We start from the raw sequence: 22,939 nt of genomic DNA on the forward strand, positions 1-22,939 counted from the left end.
GTATTGGTAGATTCGCTTAGTATATATGCATGTTTTCAAGACGCTGAAGGCCATAAAGGAAGCTTTATGCAGCTACTGATTACAGATATACGTATCCCTGATTTTCTGTCTCTCTTCTTTCTTGCAGGGCCAAGGCTTTTCGTGGAAAAAAGGTTCATGGAGAATATGACATAAAGGTTGAACAGGTAATTAAATGACTTAATCTGAATGTTATTTTTATGTGTTCGTGTGTATGTATACACATACATGCATGTATGCGTAAATAGGTACGTAGTCCTTTGTACTTCAGTAAAAAAAAATGCAAATTGAGTAGAACACTAAAAGGTTGAATTTTATTTGGAATTTCAGGGAGTGAGGCAAAATTATCACTGGCACTGTGGATCCAGCTTATCTAAATCACTTTAATGCTACAATATCTAGCTTTGCACTGTTCTCAGCTTGGAACTGCTTTGCAGGGATTTTCAAGAGTATTGAGAGAGAGGAAGAAGGAGGCAAGCTATTTTGTTCCAAAATACCATTCACATCTCAATCAGACTGTGCAGTTGACATCATGTGCACTTTAATGCTAGCAAATGCTCTGTGTAAGCCTAGAGTTTCCTTCATAAGGTCTTTGTAGGACCAAAACCACCTTTAATCAGCAATAGATTGAAGGCTTCTGAACCCTATTAATCACTTTGTAAAGCATCAACACCTTTACTGTTGTGTACAAATAAATTGAGTTAGTAACTTCAGTGTTCTTTTCCTACACTGAAGAGCATTATTTTATTTGTATACTGCTTACAGCAACCTACCTATAATCTAAAATATTTTCTATCACATGCTAAGTTTTTAAAGTATTAAATCCATACTGTGAATCCATGTAATTTTTTAATGTAATAAATGAATGTGAGAGATTAGTTGTCAATCTTAATTTTTAAATGATTTATTAATGTTGTCAGCATTTATGCAAATATTTTAATCTCTCATCATTTGCACTGATTTTACAATAGTCTTAAATCTGCTCTTTGCGTTTAAAACATTGATCCAAGAAAGTATATAAATGTATAAGATTTAATGAAGAATCATCCATGCTTGAAATCAAGCACGTACTTAAGCCGTTCAGTTGGAATGGTGGATAGAGGAGTCAACACTTGCCTTAAATGAACACTAATTCTGAAAGCCTTACACAGATTTTACATAGGAAGGCCTTCAGTGACACCGTTTTTCAAGAGGAGACTAATGAGAATTCTGACAGTCTCTATTCTGTACTAGTGTCCAGAATAGCAAAGACACTTTTATTTATCCACTAGAAGACAGTTGGCTGCATTTCAATTATTCTGCTGTATAATGTTATTGTAAGGTGCTTTGAGAGTCTAAGCTGATGAAAGACTGTGGATAAATGAAAAACATCCTGTTCTTTAATTTCAAATAACTGTAGATTCAGAGTATGGAATTGATTCCTTTTAAATGCCATATTTGCAATGTGAGAAGATACTTTGAAAAAATTCTTTATTTGTGAATTTTGCATGTCAATTGTTTAGTAGCACCTGATCTTTTAGGAAAAAGAGTAAATGCACATAAAAGAAATAGAAAGGAGTAAAATATGTGAAGGAAAGGGAAGAAAAAACAAAACACACTAAGTGTGATAAGAAAATATTCCATTTGTCATATTTACCTTAACACTGCTTTTGTGCTATTTGCTTCAACATGTTCGGTAAATGTTTGTTGTGCCTTGATTAATTTCTGTAGTGCACCATACAAAGGAAATATAATCTCTACTACCCTACAGTCTTTGTTTATGTATTTTTTTTTATTTTCTTTCTTTCTTTATATTTTCTAATTTGTTCAATTGCTTCATATATGATGCATACCATTGGATTAAGATCCAGTTAAGAAGATCCTCTTAGTACACGTTGTGTTCCAGTTATATATTGTCAGCTGTTCAGATATTAATACTTAACAGAAGGGATTTAGGAAAATAAAGGTAAAATAAAACAGACGGACTAATGAGAGTCCTCTTTTCACAGGCAGAATTTTCAGAAATCAACTTGATAGCCCATGCTGATGGCAATTATGCGGTAGATATCCAAGTATTTCGGAATGGCACTAAAGTCGTCAGGTAAGAAAACTAAATATAATAACAGCAAGAAGCAATAGGTTTTGCATGTAATTTTACATGCATAATATAAATGTACATGTAAAATGTACTGAATGTTTGGTGTTTTTTCTTGCATACAGTGATAAGGATTTTTGATAATGCAACAAACGTTGATCACTGCCATGAAAAGTATCTGATCAGTGGAGTAAGTCATGTGACAGGGCCTCCCACAGGCAGCAGCTCTTCAAGAGCTGCTCCCATGTGGGTCCGTACCATGGGTTCCATCTGTCAGGAGCAAACTGCTCCAACATGGGTTCCTCACAGGCAGCAGCTCCCCCCACACCACCCGCTGCTGCGTGGGCTCCTCTCCATGGGCTGCAGCTCCCGCTCAGGGCCTGCTGTTTTCTATTGACATGGGCCAAGTCATATCAATTCTTTCTGGATAGTTACTGTAACATCACAGTTTAGATAATTTCCTATTAGGCTGTTTTGTTGATAAAAGAATTATTCCAATGGAAGTCAGGGGTCTTTTCACTGCTCTTTTTTTTTTTTTTTCCCCTCCCTCCAGAGAGAACATGTACAGCTTTGCAAATGTAGAGAGGGAAATAGGAGTACATCAGGGCAAAGTAAAAGATTAATTTACATTAGGAAAATTATTTCAGGCAGTTCTATATGTTATGTAGCTGGGGAATTACTTCGATTTTGGTCAGTGCAGTTAATGGTTTAAGTGTAACAGTTTGGCTGAATGGTTGCATATAGAAAGGTAGATCACACCTCTGACAGTGACCTGGTAGTTTCCTACTTAGGTTTATCTTCAGGAAAGAGTAAGAGTTCAGGGAGCTGGACAGCATACAGCATGTCTAGTGACTTTGTGTTTTTGCTCAACATCTGTCCAAATAAAAGACTTGAAGATTTTTACTTTTTCATGTAAAAAAAAAAAAAAAAAATCAAGAAGAAAAATATTGAAAATAAGTGTACTTTATGCTTTAAAACTCATAGCTGCTTAATCTCTTGTGTGCTTTAAAAATATTGCAGCTTAATGTAACAACCACTTATGCCAAATCCACAAGATTATTTCCTTAGAAGAGTAACAGATCTGATTTTTTTTTTTTTCCCCCCCCCCTCAATGAATGAAGTTTTGGAGCCAAGAAATCTTGCTCCTTAATGGCTTTGCTGTAGAGAATTTTCCAAACAAAACATAAGTATTGATGCCCAGTTAGCATCTCAACATGTCAATATTTAATGAGAGCTGGGAACCTCAAGGAAACAGCATCTAAAAGGATGTATATTTGCTGTTTAAGAGAGAGGGAAAAAAAAAAAAAGATAAAACTGCTGCTTAGGTTAAAAAACAGAGAAATCTTTCCACGTCATCGGGCAACTCTAACAGTGAGGTAATGCAGGATTTTATAATATTATCACTTTTATTTATAATCAAATTTATTTAACCAAATAAAGCTACCTGAAGTTGATATTGCACTCATTTTTTGTGCAGGATATTTGCATATATGTGCATGCTTTCTGGTGTAAGAGGGATAAGCAGACATGATGGGAGTGGTTCTACGTTTGCATGACAAATAACTTTTCTGGAGATACAGAACATGTTGGGTGGGGGAAGATTTTTCATAAAAGTTCTGAGTTCTGTTTCTTCAGGTATCTGCAAGTCTTTATGTTGCTTTAAGCCTTGTTGGTTTGTGAAATTTGGTGTATTTGGTACCTGAAGCTTGGTGTATGGTTCTTGTGCTGCTAAAGAATGCAGAGATACTGAAGGATATTCAGTTAAGGAAGTTCTTTGAAAGCCAGCATTAACTATGGGTCAGACAATAGCACGTTCCTTTTTTTTCTGTCTCAATTGTCAAGAAAAATAGGAGAAATATCTGGTCCCACTGGTGTGAAAATTTATATTGAGTACAGACTGTAAACATATTACTAAAAAGGTTTATCTGAATACTGCGATGAAAATTCTTATGTTCTATTGATGTGATGTCCAAAATGACTTTCTATCACAGATTTATGAGCAAAATATTAGTTAATAAAATCATAGAAATTCCTGTGACAGAATTTTGCTGACTGGGATTAAGAAGAAAAAAAAAAGTGACAGACAGTTGCTCCACAGTTATACTTCTTCAAGAGATTGATAACATTAAGCTAGTTAGTGTTTTTTCCACCTATAAAATTTGAGTACAGAGGAGAATCTTTCAACGTTCAAGTTTGAGCAAATTCCACCTGTACTAGGGTTAATATGTATATATTGGGACTCCTGTATATTGCAACTCCTGTTGCATTATGTCTTATATTTTCTGTAACCTTCTTAAACTAGATGTCAGTTCTTAAACTGGATGTCAAATGTCACCTTACTTAAACTAGACGTCAGAGTTTAAGTAAGGTGAAGATGGTGCCAGACTGTTCTCAAAGATGCATAGTCAGAGGACAAGAGTCAATGAATTTTGCAACACAAGAAAACATGATTAAATATAAGATGGGGGGTAGTGTCTTGATCAAAAGTTGAACTGTGATTACCTCCACTTCTGGTGATCTCTTTTGCAGGCAATAGGATTGCTTCATCTCTTTCTTATTGTCCTTAAAACACTGACAATAGCTGTGAAAGAAAAAACATTCCCCAAAAGCAAAGCATTAGAACTTGCTTAAGCTTCTGGCAGAGGTGTTTGCCTGCTTTATCTTTAATTGTCATTGCTCAGGAATCAGTATACATAGAAATAAACTAAGAAATACTCAGAATTTATAAAAGTGATGTATCTTTCAGTGGCAAAACAAGCTGAAAAGCCATGATAATTTGTCTCTCTACTTAATGGAGTCGCAGTATTTACTAGATGCTGTTTGCAGAAACAATTTGAGTATTAATTATTACCAATTTTCCTTGCTAGGTCATTCAGGCCTGATTTTGTCCTTGTTCGACAACATTCATTCAGTATGGCAGAAAATGAAGATTTCCGAAACTTGATCATTGGGCTGCAGTATGCAGGCATCCCTAGCGTCAACTCCTTGGAATCCATCTATAACTTCTGTGACAAACCATGGGTGGTAAGTCTTGTACTGAAAAGTTCTGGTGCAGGCTTAGTGACTTCTGTTATTTGCTTGTTTAATTCCTGCTTGTCAATATTGAGTGACAAACTGCAAAGTCACAGAACAGTGAAACAATAGTGAAAGAAATAAAAAGGAAACTAATATATTCTATTATTATTATTATTTTAGTTTTTATTTTTTTTCCAAAGAGACAGTGTTGGCAGTGTGGAGATGGAGAGAAAAATATGCACAGTACAAATAATGAAATAAGTGAGGAAACTAACGGAAAGCCTATCCGTTGCTAACATCCTTCCTCAAGTGAGGAACGTGTATTTATTCACAATTTGTGTGGGAAAAGTAAGCTGAGAATATTTCTCATATTTGTGGCTTTGAACATAATTTAAACAGACTTTTAGCCAGTATTTTCCTCCTGCCTGTGAAATTTTTGGGGATATGCTTCAGCAAGGAAATCTGAAGCTATTAGTTTCCTCATCTGAAAGCTCTTTTCATAACCTTGTGCATATGAGGTAAAAGTTAGTCTTTTTTCAGTTACACCTAGAATAATGAGGCACATTGGAGAATCACTGATATTTGCCACTTTTAGTGTAGATGCTAATTCAGCTTTTCAGTACATACTTTGTAGTGATGAAAGTAGAATTTGATGATCTTTTTCGTTCATACTGGACTAGACCTTAGTAGCAACAAGTTAAAATGCAGTGCTGTAAAAGATGATTATGGATGGTGCAAACATTTTGTTTAATAGATGTATTCAGTTGCCCAAGAGCTAATAAAACTTTAAAGAATACCACTTGTTATAAATAGCCAGTGATTCATAATTTTTTTCTTTTGATTTTTGGGTAAGAAAATAAGACTTGTCAGTATTTTTCACACCAGAAGAAACTTTTACTGTAATGCTTTAATACTTTTTATTGCCTTGAAGATATTTATTTTCTCAGATTTACTTTGAAAACCCTTATGAAAAATTGTCAGCAGGTTTTCATATATATCTCTTGCAGCTAATTTTATCACATTTTTATGTTTCAGTAATGTACAGTGGGGAATAAATAATTAATAAAGCATTTATAAGTTTTCATAATACATATTGTACATTGCTGAAACCATTATTTTAGTACATCACATTTTATATGCTGTGTGGCATTTCTTAATGCTTTGATTCATAGTATGCAGTAAAGTTGGGCAATGAAGCAGTAACAGTAGCATATATATGCAATGACAATGCAGTAGAGAGAAACTGAACAATTTCTTCTTTTAATATTCTTCTGGTAGCATTAGCGTCATAGCTGTTCTTCCACCAAACCAAGATATGTTTCTTACAAATGGTCTCATTTCACAGAAAATCACTGTGCTGATTTTTTAGTCCAATAATAACTGGGATTGATTGTGTGTTATTGAAATATTTGCTATAATAGTTGCCACAACTGCTTATCTTTGATTTTTTTCAAATATTTTCTTTTTCTGCTTAAATTTCTGTACTTTAGCCAAGCCTCGATATGAATGACATTAAACTATTTTTTCAGCTAAGCTTATTTTATTCAAACATACAGAAGAATGATATTTTTTCCATTGAGATTTTCCTACCTTGCTATTTCTACATCAAAATGTTTTATTTGAAATAGATTTTGCAGTCTCAGCAAAAGTCCATTTCACATCTCTTGGATACTTCCTCCCTAATAAATATCCTAGAGAAATTTTAAGGTATCAGACAGGTCACATGCTTCAAACTAGCATTTCATGTTTTAATTTACTGCTACAGTTCCCTTCACAGAGGTAGTTTTAATTAAGGTAAGTAATAGAAAGAAGGCCTTAATTCCACATTTTAAGTTCATGTAATGATAAGGTAAGCCTGCAATCATGCAAGTGATTCCTATTATAAATTTATATCAGGACTATACATCAATTGGATCCTACTTTAAAAGAATACAGACTTTTAATTTGAGGACAAAAATAATTTCTGTACAAACACAAGGGGGCTTGTTTGGGCTTTTAACTTGGGCTTTACTGACTTCTGTTCTCAGTGGTACAGACATCTCCCATTATGTATGGGCATATTAATCCTAGACTGTTGTGAAACCTTTATCAGGTTTGGGGATGGTAACCAATGCAAGAAGTCAGGTAAACATGTTTCAATTAATGTTCAGGGTAAATAGTTAATGGGTAAAAATCTGTTGATTCTTTGATTCAGACAGTTTCACGAATGTTCAAATAATGCAGCAGAACTCAGGGACTGTTAGTTTTGCTAGTATTATCTTCTAGCTTGTTAGATAACATCTAACTCAAACATGCTACCTTGCCTATGTAAAATCCCTGCAGCAAACTGTAGTCTAGTTTTAGATGCTTTTCATCTTAGGGTGTGCTCCTCAATCTGTTGCTGCATGCTGGCATTATGCATACAAACCACTGATGCCTATAGCATGCTTCTAGATGTACTTCAGGCAGGTAAATCAAGAAGTGATCCCCAGTGTTAAAATGGCATGTATTTAAGCTGAACTAGAAAACATAGTTAAATTGTAACTAGAGGGAAAAAATAAAACAACCCAAAAACTAGCAGAATTATTCTGTTATTTCCTTGCTCAGAAATGAGTTCAATATATGCAGCACTGTTTAAAGATATTGAACCACCTACTACTGTAATATCTTATACACAGAACTTCATGCTTGGGTGAAACTGAATTTGTATGTTTGCAGATAAATACGTTTTCTTATTTAAATTCTTGTCTTTTTCATCATGGCTTAAATATCAGAATATATAGTGATTCTGATTACATTTTATGTTACTCAGTCTTAACATTCATATCAAAAGAAAAGTAGTTTCCACTTCATACATATATGTATTTTTTGTAAAGTACATCCTACTGTCAGAAAGTATTTCAGAAAGCATATTCAGCACTCATGAGTGTCCATGTCAATTTTGCAGTAGTGCGAATAAGCAAACATGCTTAGACTGACCATAGATTAGGCCCATCCTCTTCATAGCACATGAAGGATGCCTTTCTGGATGATTCCCTTGTTAGCAAGGATGATTTGTTGTTTTTATGAAAGCTATTTCTATAAAAACTGCTAATTCAAAAACATTAAAAAAAAGTAGAACTCTAGATAAAGCCATAAATCACCATCTTTATTAATTGATGAGAAATATATCGACCTTCCATCAAGTAAAATTTCAGTGGCAGAAGTAAATCACAATTTCTATAACAGCAGAAAGAGACAGGGTGACAGTGTCCAATGCAATGGGACTTTAAGGGATGAAATTTTTTTTGAATTAGCCATGGCCACCAATTGCACATATTTAAATAAGTGTAAAATGGGGAGCAGTATAGAATTGGTGGAAGGGGAAGTCAGGATAGGTAGGCTATTATTATAAAAGGACTGTGGGTTAAAATAAGAGAATCCAAAATGCAAGATCTTGTTTTTTTCCTTAAGTTGCTGTACTTCACAGTATCAGGTCTTTGCTTTTATTAGAACATATAGCACAGCATTTTTTTTACCCTGAGGACAGATTCACAACCTGCATTAAAAACTGAAGCACCTGCCCAAATTTTTTCAGTGGAACTCTTTTCCCATTGTGTCTGCAGACATGGTTTTCTATGTCATTGCCAATAGGCAGGCAGGCAGTATTTAATCTGAGATATATTATCAAAAGATGGGGGTGTGGGAAGGTTGCTAGAAACATGGTAAAAATATGTCTAAAATAAAGTTTTAAACGTGTGTTTTCTAGTGTTGGGACATATATTATTCCTTCAAATGCAAGTCAAAAGTTCAAAGCACCATATAACCCTTTGAAAATTTAGGATGCTAGCAACTGTGGCAAAGAAAATATTGAATTGAATGTTTGTGGTGAAATGTTTGCATACTGAAATATGTTAATGATTTGGAATTATCACAGTACTCCTGTTATTATCACTTCCGTGATAATACTTACCATCTACCTCATGAAAAAATCACGATCCTGGCTTTTGAGATGTATTCTACTTAAATGTTAGTAAGAATTTCAGATAGCTACTTACCTAATATGGAAGCAAGAGTTTTATAAATAGACACTGTTGGTTGCTACTAAGCAAATGCAGAGCTGTGGAGGAAACATTTAAAGGTCTTTATTTACTTCATTGGAATGTTTCCTTGCATTGTCATGTTGCAAAGTCATAGTCATCCCATGCTTATGATTAGTGCTGGGGAAATGTTATTTAAAAAAATAAATCCAGTGTATTGGGTTGATTTTTTAAAAAATAATTTTCTTCTGTCCTGCATGCGTTCTTTTGCATGTTTCCCAGTAAGATTTCTGTGGAATGTGCTTGCTTAAATGTTTGCATTAAGTGAACCCTACTCTTGGTTTTTACTTTCAATTGCAAGTATTGGTAGCAGTATGGTAATACCACAAATTATTAGCTTTTCACTCATGCTGTGAACAATTGGCCAATAAATGGGCTCATACAGTGAGGTGGAATTAACTGGTGAGGTCAGTAAAGACACTAACTCTGACACTCTTGTCAGGGACTGTAAGGTTCAATGTCCATATCTGCTATAAATAGAACATTTTATTACAGTTCAACCTTGACTATGACATACTAATTACATGCATTACAGTAGCTGGATTGCTGTCTATAGGTTCAGATAGTGATAAGTGTTTTAACAGTGCAGTGATAACAGAATTGCAGCAATTCTACAGACCATGGTTATATGTTCCAAGAAAAAGAAAATCCTTATAAAATCAGTCCAATTACATTATAGCAGTTCTGTTTCCTTTGCTGCAGAGGAAAAACATAGTAGCATTTGTGGCTGGCTGCAAATCTGTTCTTTTTTTAGCATGCCTTGGGAGGCTACTTAGAAGCTGTTGGTTTAGACAGCTTCCAGGATCCACCAATACGTTAATTACTCACTTCTTCTGGTGAAGGAGATGGTACAACCTACAACTTGATAATGGGTCTACAACAAAACATTTGTGAGCTTTATGACCTTAATTAGCTTGCTGCCAGGCTGGTGGAAGTCTGTGTTTAGCTTGAAATGGTGACTTGATGTAATCACAGAGGGGATGTAGAAGCCCACGGTAGCATGTCAAGCTACTGCTTAGCCGTAACACCTTGTGAAGAGAGATCTGTCACTGCATGGATGAGAAAGCTGTGTGTTTAGCAGGCTCAGCCTCTAATGAAGGAAATTGCGTCACATAGTGACAAAGTGCTACATCATTCTCCAGTTCAGCAATGTAGGACATAAAGAAAAAAATAGGAACTGTTTTCTGGTCAACAGCTGGCACGGTAGAATTAAGACCCAGAAGACAGACTTGTCTGTATTTTAAAGATATCTGAAAGATTCTGGCATTTTTTATGTAGAGTTCCGGATGTGAACCCATCTTGTACTGAAACACCTTCAAAAGATCACTGGGACTTTGCTTCATTGTAGAAATTTTTTGCTATTAAGGATTTCAAATGCCAGAGAAGTATGATAGAACACTCTTATGCCAAAAGTGATTTCCTTGCTCATCTGCATTCAGTCTGAGGGAAGGCTGATCACGGCTTTTCCATTTGTAAGGCTTGATAGTATTATAAAGATCACAATTCATCTGTGTGTCTTTTCCTACAGTTTGTGAGTGGACATCCAAGTAGGTTTTTTGCAAGTTAGTTGAATATTTTTTTTTCTTGCTCCATTTGCCAAGCTTACATAACTCTGTGTCTACATGTGTTGTGTTTTACTTTGTTTCTTTTGCAGATGATTTTCCCCTTATCTGTTTTCATCTTTCTTGTATTGAACACTTTCTCTGTTCTCACCTTCCTTTTTTTTTTTTTTTGGAAGGTCTGTTTTGACTGTCCTTTGCTGCTTTCTGATGGTATTATAGTGTACTCCCCTAACTTGTTTTCTCCTTCACGTGTTCTGTAAGAAGTTGCCCCCTTGTGCTTTTCTAGCCTTCAAGATATGCTTTTATAATCTGAGCAACAGACTGGGGCACTGGCAGGAAAGTTGTAGACACTCTGCAGGGAGGAGCATATAGAAGAAATGAGCTCTGTTCATTCCAGCTTCCTGTTGACAGAAATTATTGAAGCTATGCCAATAGGCAGACACAGCCACATAGATGAGTTTCAATATTGTGTCAAAGTATCTTCTGGAGAACGAATAACAGATAAAAATGAATGTGCATAAGAATAAAAGTCTTGAATATCTATTTACTGTAAATCTACTTCTGTGAGTGACCCTTCAATGCTATTTCACATCTGTTTTAGTGAAAGAACATAGAAATTTCTTCCCAAATTTGTTGCACTATAAGAAAATTCTGTGCTCACTAACAGGAGTAAGATTTGTACAATAACGCTGAACAATGGTTTAGAATCTGGTTATTGCATTTCTGTATATCCCAGAGGAGTTTTTACTGAAGGTCAAGGCTAAAAAATGTGTCCCTAAAATTGGGTCCAACTCAGATTTGGGAAGAAATTTAGGGATATTGAAATTTAATGTCTCTTATACATTATAAATCTTAGAAATGTTAAGACCTGTATTATACTTAATTTTATATATTTCATGAAATGAAACCTGGAACCAGCACTAAACTTTCTTGTTTCAACCATTCTGGCAAGATTGATCTACCTGATAGAAAATGATGGGAACAGTGGACAGCCAGAATATGGAAATACATAGATCCCACCCACACTTTTCCTCCCCTTACACTTTAGGAAGCTATTGTAGCAAAAAAAAACCAGCTCCTTTCTTTCACTTCAGGACTGGAAGTCAGGTGCTGCCCTTCTCTTTCCCAAGCATTGAAGAATTGTTTTCTCAGGCACTGGGCACAATCACGTGACTGGCAAAGTCTGAACAGCTTCATGTCATAATGTGTGACAATCTCCTCAGCAAATTCAATTTACCTATTTTCAAACATTTACACAAAGGGAGGAGGTCTCTTAAAACCATTTCTGTGGCTCTTATTCATATGAAGGGTGTTCTATAGGACAGCCAGAGAACAAACTGTCCATATGTGCTATTCTTCCAGCCCCTGATCCAAGCAGAACGTTAAATGTAAAAACCATAGTTTAATTCTGTGTCAGCCAATGAAGATTTTGGCCTCTCTGCTCAGTCTGCCAGTAAAAGCAAAACATGTTGATGGATTTGTAGTGCAAGAGCTGAAAGTAAATTCACAAAAGTGTATCAGAAGGAAAGTAAAAGCATTTTAAGCTCTTTGGTCAAAAGTAATTTACTAGCAACTTTGAACGCTACATTGAAACAAAGTACATAATTATTCATTTAAATACGTAACAGAAATCTACATACATTGAACAGTGTGATTTCTTCTTTGTACGTACTTATAGAGATATTTAAGTTCCGTTTTTATTGCAAGAATAAATATTATGGTCTTGTTTAATTTTGCGTTCCTAAAATATGTAAGCTCCCTTGAAACGCCTTGAAAACAGCAGAGACCCTTAAATAATGAATATAGTAAGTGTAGTGGTGATTTGACTTCTGTTCCATACAGCACGTAACTCTTACAGTTCTATATTCATCAATCCTTGCTTGAACTATGAAGTACTTTATATATAAACTGAGTATATATTTTTCCCTTTGAGAAGCATTTACTCTCATGAAGCTAATTTAATGCAAGAGTAGGTTCAGATTTTTTACTTCATTGCCGAATTTTTGTGGTAGGTTGTTGTCACTTTGCCCTGCTCTTCTCTGCACTAAAGAGCAGTAGTGGGAGCTCTTGACATCCATTGCAGACTTTCATTGCATTGAACATTTCCAGTGGCAGAAAATTGAAACAGACTTTTAACCATTTCTTAGCTTATTCTGAAAGAAGCTATGTTTAAATAAAGGTTGTAAAATTAATCTGAAAACCAGGACTGTAAAGCTGGCGTTTGTATCCCTTATATATCTACTGTTCCTTGTGTAGAGTTGAAATTCAAAAACCCGCTTTTGTTCTTGCTTAAGTTAAATACCCATAACTGAAGACCAGTCTTAATATTCATTCAAAAAGCAAACCTGTGTGATATATTCCCCATTAAAGTACCTTAGATGATAAACTAGCCAAAAACTAGGCAGATATTATATCTGTTTTTTGTATATGAACATGGTCTCTCAGGCATGGGGAAAATCTGGGGGCTAGAAGCCTGTTCTTGCAAAAGGAATTTGTGAGCCATCTGGGAAACTCCCTTCCATTGTGCTGCCTCCCTTGTCACAATCCCCAATCCTTCCTGTCCCCTCCCTCCCTCTACACAAGCATAGCTGTCCCACATTATCTTCAAATATCCCACCAATGCTACTGTTGCTATCTGATTTCCTTGCAGTCGTTCCTTTATGTTGAGCTTCTATTCTTAGCTCCAGTTCACATCTGAAAGGGATGCAAAGTGGACTTGTCCTCATTTCTTTTACTGGATATATAGCTTCATATAGAGACACCTGAAAACCTGCACAAAATTTCTTTAACTACACGACTCCTTATCAATGACATGGGAAAGCTATATATGCAAAAACAGAGTTTGCATTATAGGATAGATTTCCTCATATTCTACTGTGAAGTTTCAGTGAATTCAATTTTTTTTTTTTTTTATAAAAAGTAACTATTTTAACTGGAAAATCTCAGGATCATAGCATCTTAGGGAAGAAGAACAAACAAACAAAAAAAAAAAAAACCATACCACACAATAAAATCTTTATTATAGCAAGACTCAACCCCTTCTGAAAAGTGTTTAAGCATACGCCCAAGTCCCATTAAAATAAACAGGTGCACAAATGTTTCCTTGAACAGGACACTGAACTCAATGTTCCCATTATAGTTGAATCTACTACACATTCTTATTGCTGCCAAGTGCACCCAAGAAAGAGTTCTCATAGCTTTTATTTGAATGACTTAGTTCAATAAAATCTTGTTTCTCTCTGTAACTTTTCATTATAAAATAAAAAGTTCCAGAATGCGTCTTGATCGAGACCTCATGGTATGACTTTTTGCTAATTCTTTTCTAACAAACATGCCTAGATCTGTTTCTATTTTATGCTCATAGCTATTATTCTTTCCTTTTAATCCTTAGGTCTCCCTTAAATCTCACTTTCCTCACTGTTTACACATTTTGTCACCTCTTCTTTCATTAGCCAAGGTGGTTCTTATTGCCAGATGCCTTGCGACCCAACTTTGCAAGCCAAGACGAAATGTTTTTCTGTCTGTCTGTGGTCCTTTTTTTTTTTTTTTTTTGTAACATCCTGCTTTTCTAATCGTTGGATAATTTTTTTTCCTCTCATGGGTGCACTGATAGTTCGTACATGAGAGCTCTAAGTTTTTCCAAGGGCGTGAGTTTCTTGTGTGTGTGTCTCATAGAAATACCTAATGATTTGTACATCTTGTCAGATGTTAAAATATTCCTGCAGTTATTTACAGCCATGATTGCAATTGGAGAGATGCACTGCTCAGAGGAGAGGTACTCATACTGTAGAAGAGGTGCAGAAGCCAAATAAACGCCTTCGGAAATTCTGGGTAATGTAGAGCAGAGACACCCAAATGTTTCAGGGAAGGGTCAACACAAACCACACAGCCTTAACAGCTTCATCTCGGTAGATGCAGACAGGCACCCCAGATGGTAAGGAGGGAGCTGGAGATAAAGGAGGTGAGAAAGTATCAGCTACAGTCAAGGAAGGAAGGAAGGGAGATATACCATTAGTTCCAGAGTGGTGGGTCAAGCAGCAGGACTCAAAGACAAGATAGTTGGAGAGGACACCTCAACTTGGTGAGGCAGAGATCATCACCAATGTTTACATGTGTGGCTGGGCTACAAAAGGGTTGGGAAACAACTCATCTGTGTTATAAAATTACCGCTTGAATTATGATGTGGGTTCCCTATAACTTATCTTTCCATTCATAGTCCAACTGTATTCTTTGGCTTTGAATAGTAATAATGGAAAACTACTGGAGGAACATCAAGTTCTTTTGTCAGTTCCCGTCTTTTATGTATTCTGTTAATATGCCCAAACTGATTTGTAGGCAATGTTTCATTGTTACGTTGCCATGTCAAACTTTGAATTGACTTTGAAAGTTTGAATACTTTCATTAAGTTGTCTGTCAGATCCTGCTGACAAAAAGAAGTACTTAAGTTACCGTCAGCAGACTGTTCTCCTTGATTCTTATATGAAGTATCAAATAGCAAATCAAATGTGGACATACCGAGCCTTCTGGAAAAGTATTCAATGTTTGCTAAATCATAATAGAAGAAATGTAGGCCAGTCATAACAAAGAACCAATATTATGAAGAGCATAAATAGAGTAACACAGATACTGCTTAGGTAATAATTTAAAAAATCAATACCAGAAAGTATCAATACAAAACTGTAAAAATAAGGCATGGTGAAAAATCTTTGTTAAATTCACTCCCACAGAGTGCATGTGTCAAATGTACCCTTCCAGGCACTTCTACACAATCACTTAATTTCTTTTCCCTCTGAAGTGTTTACAAGTGTTTGTTTCTCAGTCTGCTGGCCAACAAGAACCCCTGATATGTTTGTGCTAGTGATGCTGAGCCTTTTAACTTTTGAATGTCTCTTATGAGGCAAAATTTTTTTCCTGGAATGACCAGCCATGTTTCTAAGCCTCAGCCTAAAAATGGTTTTAGAACATTTTTCAAGGTGCTGTGTGAAGGAGGATTAAAAAAAAAAAAAAAGCCCATGTATCATTTTCTCTAATAGCTTCCTATAATAGAAATGTAACATAAATCAGCCTATAATGTAAACCAGCTTGTCTTCAAGATTCAAACCCTGCAAGAGACCTCTGCATGTCAGTATAGGGAAAATAGAGTTTTTCTGTACTGAAAGGGAAAATCCAGTTGCAGCAGTCCTATCCATGCTCATACGTAGTGGTGTGTATGTTCAGGCATCATTTACTCAGGTGTGCAGTTCATAGAGAAATATTAGAAACCTCTACAGCGTTTCCTTGGGAAGCTATTTTTCATCAATTCTTAGTCTCACAACAGAATGAGTTAAGATTTTTTGCTCAGATGGCCAAGAAAGCCAACAGTATCCTGGTTTATATCAGAAATAGTATGGCCAGCAGGTCTAGGGAACTGATTGCTGATTGTCCCTCTGTACTCAGCTCTGATGAGGATGCTCCTCAAACAGTGTTCAGTTTTGAGGCACTCACTACAACTACAAGAAGAACACTAAAGTGCTGCTGGAGAGTGTCCAAAGAAGAGCAACAAAGCTGGTGAAGGGTCTAGAGAACAAATCTTACAAGGAGGAGCTGAGGGACCTGTTTTAGCCTGGAGAAAAGAAGGCTCAGGGGAGACTTTACCATGCTCTACAATTACCTTAAAGGAGGCTATAGCAATGTGGGGATCGGGCTTTCCTCCCAAGCACCAAATGATAAGACAAGAGGAAATGTCCTTAAGTTGCACCAGGGGAGGTTTAGGTTGGATATTAAGGAAAAACTTCTTCACCGAAAGGGTTGTGAAGTGTTGGAACAGGCTGCCCAGGGAAATAGTTGAGTCACGGGCCCTGGAGGTATTAAAAAATGTGTAGATGTAGAGCTTAGTGACATGGCTTAATGCTGTACTTCGCAGTACTAGGGTAAAGGTTGGACTAGATGATCTTAGAGGTCTTTTCCAACCTAAACGATTCTATGATTCTAAGTATACAGTAGCATGAAAATTTTATTGTGTCTTAATGTTTGATCAACATAGCAACCCAATCTTCAAACTGTCCTGCATCATCTGCTTTTTGGTAATACATGCTCACAGAAAACTGGCAGCAATACTGACTATTGATATCATATTAGAAACTTTGAAATGTTATTTTAGTAATTTCACCCACAGACACTGATATATTTGGTATCGCATTTAATATATTAGGTAAAAGGCAGATTTATCACGAGAATACAGAAGTGTTTACATCTCAACAAAGTTAAATCTCAAGTAAAAGGATGATTTTTTACAACAGAGGGATTCAGAAAGTGTTCACATCAAAGTTTTCCTGTTTCTCTACTGCTAGAGAATCCCAACTCATCTGGATTTGTGAGTCCAGGGAATTTTGTGATCACTTAAGTTGTTATCATGCAGTATTAGATGGCTGGTTGGAGTTCTGCTGTTAGTAGAAACAAGCCTTGTAAAGGGCACAGATAGTGAATACTCCCAATGAAGGAAAATCTCTGACAGAAAAAGTCTTATAATATGTAGCTGAGGGGTACTTCCCTAGCAAGCAACAACTGTACAGGCCAAAGTAGTTTGTTGCATCAATATTTTATTCAGCGTACTAGGAACTCCCTACTGGGATGGACAATGCTATATATCCTTCAGTCTGGCAAGAGAGACTAGAAAATTGCTGGAATTAAAAGTAACAAAAAGCACCGCCTGGAATAACTTGTTGTAAATATATCTAATTATTTTTAAGGGAAAAGTTGCGGCAGTTTGTTCAGGAAAAGAATATGAGCATTTCAGGGATGACATGCTTGCAACTAGGCACATTTTTAACTCATCTAAAGTGATAATCGAAGTAATTACTCAATCTTTAGGAAGTTAAAAGAGTGGGTTTTTGTAAGTGTTCACTGATTTGGTACAGTACAATATACACAGTCAAATTTATAGTGTTCCATTCTTAGTGTAATGAAACCCCATAAAGCTTTTACATGAAGTCAAAAAGACTAAGTGTTTCACTTTGTCAAAAAGTCACTAAGTCACTAGCTATGTTTTTGACTTATTATTTCTTCTTATCTGTACCATACTTAATTGGAGAAGAGAAAAAGTGCAGCTGTTCCTATCCTGTTCTTTTTTGGAGGCAAAATCTGTAGGCCAATATGAAAACTTTTAAAATAAGGAGAGTTGAAATTAGAATGAATGCTACAAAATCCAAGTATTATTCTTTAAAAATAAATAAATAAATCTGAAAAGCATAACTATATGTACCTGAGAATCACCCTCTTAGAGCTGAAAATAACAAAGTTATTAAATTTGAAAATGAAAAATTATTTCTTTTTATTTTTCCTATAGATGTTGAAAAGTCTCCTGCTGAAATGTTAAGCACTATGAAGTTGTATTGTTATATAATTGGTAAAACAAACAAACAAACAAACAAAAAAAAAAACAGGGTTCTTGGCCTACATATGAAATACTTAGATATTGTGTAGCTCTGCCAGTGTTTTCTATTTCATGAACATCCCATATCTGAAAACATTCAGCATGGGATTAGATAATAATTCAGTAGCTTATCATCTGAAAAGTTCTTGCTCTTGCTCAGGTAAGGATTTGATAAATCTTACTGTGATTTAAAGGCATAACTTAAAGATAGATTAGTTAGTGCAGTAAAATGATTTTCAAAACATAATAAAGGCAGAACATTAATTTGGTCAACTTAATGTATTCTATACTTTTTCTTTTCTTCTTCTTGGAGAAGGTCTTTAAAAAGTCATATCAGATTTGTTAGTGTAGTTTTCAGCAGACCTTTAAAACCTAGTCTGGATAGAAAAACAGAAAAGGCGAAGGGTGGTATTCCATTTCCACATATTTGTAAGGCCTGTGTAGCTTCTAAACTGTCCATATAGAGCAGAATTTTCAGAAGTGGTCTTTTGCTTCTGTCTGTATAACTAATGATTTTTTGGTTCTCTCCTCTACCTCAGGAAATTTAAACCTACTTTTCCAATGTGCTATTTCATAGCTTAATTACTGGATTATAGGGTACTTCAGGTGATATGTTACAGGTGGTTGATACTAATTTAAGTAAATAGACATTCAGCAGTATTGATCTGAAATACAGCTTTCTTACCTCTTCAGCAAATGTCATAATCCCCACAGTGTCACTTTCTCACTCTTCTGTTTGCTTTCAGTGAAAATGGAAAAGGATCAGGAAAGAATCACAGGAGATCCCATGATTTTTTTAAAGTATTTTAAAGGTAGATTTTTTACTGAATAGATCTATTTTAACAAGATATTTTGGCAAAAATAATCTATTTCAAAGGCAGTATTTCCTTTTGAAATTTTAAATTTGGATCTTGGTTAAGAACAGGAGTAAGTTGTCAGGAATTCTGTTCGCAAACCACCTTATTTTGGTAGCTGTGATAATATTTCCTTTCCTTGAGGTCTGTTTTGTACGGTACACTGTCCAGCTAGAATTTCTTGGGCTTCTGGTGAAAACTACTCATCATTAAGGTATTTTCCACTGGCCTTCAAAATTTAAATATGTGTTTTACCAAACCTAAGTAAACACCACTAAATTAAACAAAATCTCTATGCCAGCTGGATATGCAATGCAAAGCTTTCATCATTTTATTTTTTTTTTCAGTTTAAATGCTTCTTGCTAGCCCTGTACCCTCAATTACATTAACAGAGTAGGTATTGGATCAAACCGCATCATGGACAGAGTTGTATTGTTCTTTGCTTTTTTCCTGTTTGTAACCAGCAAATCCCACTGTTCAAACTGTTGTGCTAATTTGTTTATGTCTCATTTTGGCATAATGACAATTAAACACATCATGGGTATGTACAAGCCAGAGCTTTGGAGTCTTGAAACAATAGTGGTCTTCTGACTGCTAGTAGTCTTGCTCCCTAGAAAAATCATTTGCTAAGCTGTGATTTCAAGTGTGACTTGGTTTATAACCTGCTATAACAGAAGAGTTGATCAGTTCACTAAAGAGGATAGTCCTTAAATACATTTCTATTTAAAAACAGATTGTCTCTTTGTGTTTAGATGTTGCTTTGCTTTCTGTGCTTTTACTACAGTCTACATTATAGGTAGAGAGGATATGTGTTGGGGAAAAAGCCCAGAAAGATGAAATGTTAATAAAATGTTAGTGAAACTGCCGATAACCTAACTATTTAAAGTATCAACATCTTTGTTGACTGGAGGCAGTGATAGGATGGTCATGTGGCTATGGTACATGGCTGGAGCCTCAGAAATCAAAAGTCTTGTTTTCTCTTCATCTGACTTGTAGTATATGACATAGTTACTGCTTGTCTGTTTTCCAATTTTGCAAAATAGCATTTCAATGTCAGTAAGATGCCAGAGGCTAAATTAATGTGGAATATGTCTGATCTTTAGATTGAAGATGGTAGAAAATGCAGTGTTATAATGGTTTTATCACAAAATCAGCTTAAAATATGGAAAATATGATGTATCTGAAAATCAGTATTCCAATTTATCTTATTTTCTGTCAGTGTGAGGATTGACTCTTAGAAGTATTGCTGTTTGTTTTTTTATGTAAGTCGTAGCTTGGGTGAATTAAAAAGATGTGTATGAGAGGGAGAGAGAAGTGTACAACGTTTAAGTGTATTTTATGCTAATTATTGAACACAGAAAAGAGCAACACAACAGTATGAGAACATTTCAGTAGAATGTGATTTCTCTCTTAAGATTTTGTTTTGTTTTCCCTTGTTTTACAGTTTGCCCAGCTGGTGTCCGTCTACAAATCTCTAGGTCCAGAGAAGTTCCCTTTAATTGAGCAAACGTTCTATCCAAATCATAAGGAAATGGTACGTACAAATACCAATACTAAATTCACTTAATGTCTCTGTAAAATAGGAACTGTAAACACACATGACCTATTTCTCCCCTCTACTGTCCATTAAAAAAACAAACAAACAAAAAAACACAACAACAAAAAAAAAACATTTTGGAAGCTTTTAGAGGGGTGAGATTTGGTAAGCACTTGAAAACATTTTGGTGGTTAACTGGAAGATTTTCAGATTTGAAGGCAGCCATTTTCAGCTAATCAGCTTCAGAGAAATATTAAAGAGATTAAATGGTTATAAAGACACAGGAAAACTGTTAACGTGCAAGGGGAACTTTTATGGTTTGTTTCAAACCAATACTTTATGTTATGTTTCAAGTGTTTATTATCTGTGTTGATGATGTACCTGTAACTGTGGAACTTCATCTAAAATCAGGGTGTTTATGACTTGTATCTTCTTCATATACCTGAGCTGACATAATTTGATTCCCAGTCTTTTACACATATAAATGCAGTCATGAAAATGGCACTCATAATCTTCACTTACTTTATTTTTTTCTTAGAACAAAGTTATTCTAGAGATTTTAGGTCTAGGTGGACACCTTTATCCTCAATAGTTTCTGAAGACGCATAGGAAGAGGGTGTATCACTGTCGTTGTTTTCCCAAAACTGTTTCTGACCGTGTAAATAACATAATTATGCAACTTACAGATGAACATACCACTGTGATTATTTCTGTGCCTGCATGTGCAGGATCTACATGAACCAAAGAAAACATCATTTCTTACACTGCACACATTTTTTTCTTTCTTATGCTCTCTAAACAAAAATTATTTCCTAAGTATATATATATATATATGTTTTTTTCCGAAGGGAAATACTTTCAGCACAGAGAAACTGGAAGGAGGTTTTTTGCTGATTAAATAAGCAAGTATAGAGACATCAATTATTTTTAGTGGATAATCCTGATCTTGCCATTCAACATCTATCACACAGCTGTGATTCAAGTGCATCAGTTACCATTGCAACATCATGATAAAATACATTAGTTGTTTATTTAAGGCCCCCAAGGTGTAATTGCTGTGTGTCTGTCTTGAGACTGACTAACACTTCATTGTTGTAGGTGGCATCTAAGGCTCTCCAAGTTCTCCTCTTTGTTCCCTTCAGACTATAAACTCACAGAATTTACTCTCCTTTTGTCACATATGACACTTAGGAAAAGAGCTATCACCACAGGTACATATTTAGAACGTTTGCTACACAGATGGAGAGCCAAAGGAGAATGGTTATTTATCTGGAGTAGCAGAGCTAAGTATTGGATAGCCAATACTTTGGGAAGATGTTTTTGTTGATAGATTTGTCAGGAAAATATACAACTTCATAAAATTTATATTTTTCTAATGCAAAAGAAGAATTTTATGGCTCGGGTATTCTTTGGAACAGGTGGAGCAGAATTACAACGTTTGTTTTTCAATATATTTTTTCTAAATACTAATGAGTTTTATATCTGTTTTCCTGAGAATGGCCAAGATTAAAGCTGTTTTATATTTTTCTGCACAAAATGTATTGTTTTTCATTATTTTATCAGCTACTTGTCATTATTTTATTGAAAAAGCAGGCTTTTTTCTGCATTTCTAAATTGTAATACATAGAACAAGGAAAATTTCCTGTAATTTGGACCAAGAATTTATGTATGAGATTGAATTTTTTATGTAGTATGATCATTTCTAGGGCAAAGTTCTTTCAAGATCTACCTGTTAAATTGCAAACTGCTGTCTTGAACAACTCATTGAATTGAAATTGAGTAATAGAACACAAACAAGAAAATGTCTGTATGAGTTTATATGGCGTATTTTGCTTGTTAACATACTATAACAAATATTTGAGTGTTTTTTCCCCCTCCTCCTTTAGGGTATTTTGTTGTTCTACATTGCTTATTAATGTCTGAACTGATAAGCTATTTGTCTTTTGCTTGAACTTTTGAATGCTAGTATTCTCCATGTCTGAGATAAATATATATATATTTTTGCATATTTCTACTCAATGAATGTTACATCTAGAGAAAATTAATCCCTATGTTGGTATTGCATTGCCACACATTGTTCAAAGGTGCTGTAACATCTGATTGTGTTGAAGCTCATTCATATGATTTTTCCTTCTGATTAAATTCTCATGGAACTTTATGACTTGAAAAATAATCAGGCAGCATGGTGTCAGATAGCATTTTAATTGAATTTCCAGAATGGGTGGTAAGATTATTTCAATATCAGTTTCATTAGTTGATGAATTGAAATCATATACTACTTAAGTTTAATTCTTTTTTTTTTTTTTTAACACCATTTATTACTGACTAGCCTCTTTTGCATTTACTCTTACAGAATTTGGTTTTTACTTCTTAATTTTTTTGTAGTTCCTCTTGTGCTCATACATTCATG

General features: G+C 35.1%; 1 protein-coding gene across 2 annotated transcripts in view; it reads left to right on the forward strand.

The window, feature by feature from the left end:
• The window catches only part of SYN2 (synapsin II), a 177,907-nt gene that overhangs the window by 65,494 nt on the left and 89,474 nt on the right, over window positions 1–22,939 (forward strand). For both annotated transcript variants that reach the window (XM_048046137.2, XM_067003360.1), the window contains exons 2-5: window positions 128–185; window positions 2,007–2,098; window positions 4,960–5,116; window positions 20,437–20,526. In XM_048046137.2, coding sequence (XP_047902094.1) covers window positions 128–185; window positions 2,007–2,098; window positions 4,960–5,116; window positions 20,437–20,526 — 397 coding nt within the window. The remainder of the gene's footprint in view (window positions 1–127; window positions 186–2,006; window positions 2,099–4,959; window positions 5,117–20,436; window positions 20,527–22,939) is intronic.

Source organism: Anser cygnoides, chromosome 10, assembly GCF_040182565.1.
Source record: "Anser cygnoides isolate HZ-2024a breed goose chromosome 10, Taihu_goose_T2T_genome, whole genome shotgun sequence".
Taxonomy (NCBI): Eukaryota; Metazoa; Chordata; class Aves; order Anseriformes; family Anatidae; genus Anser; species Anser cygnoides.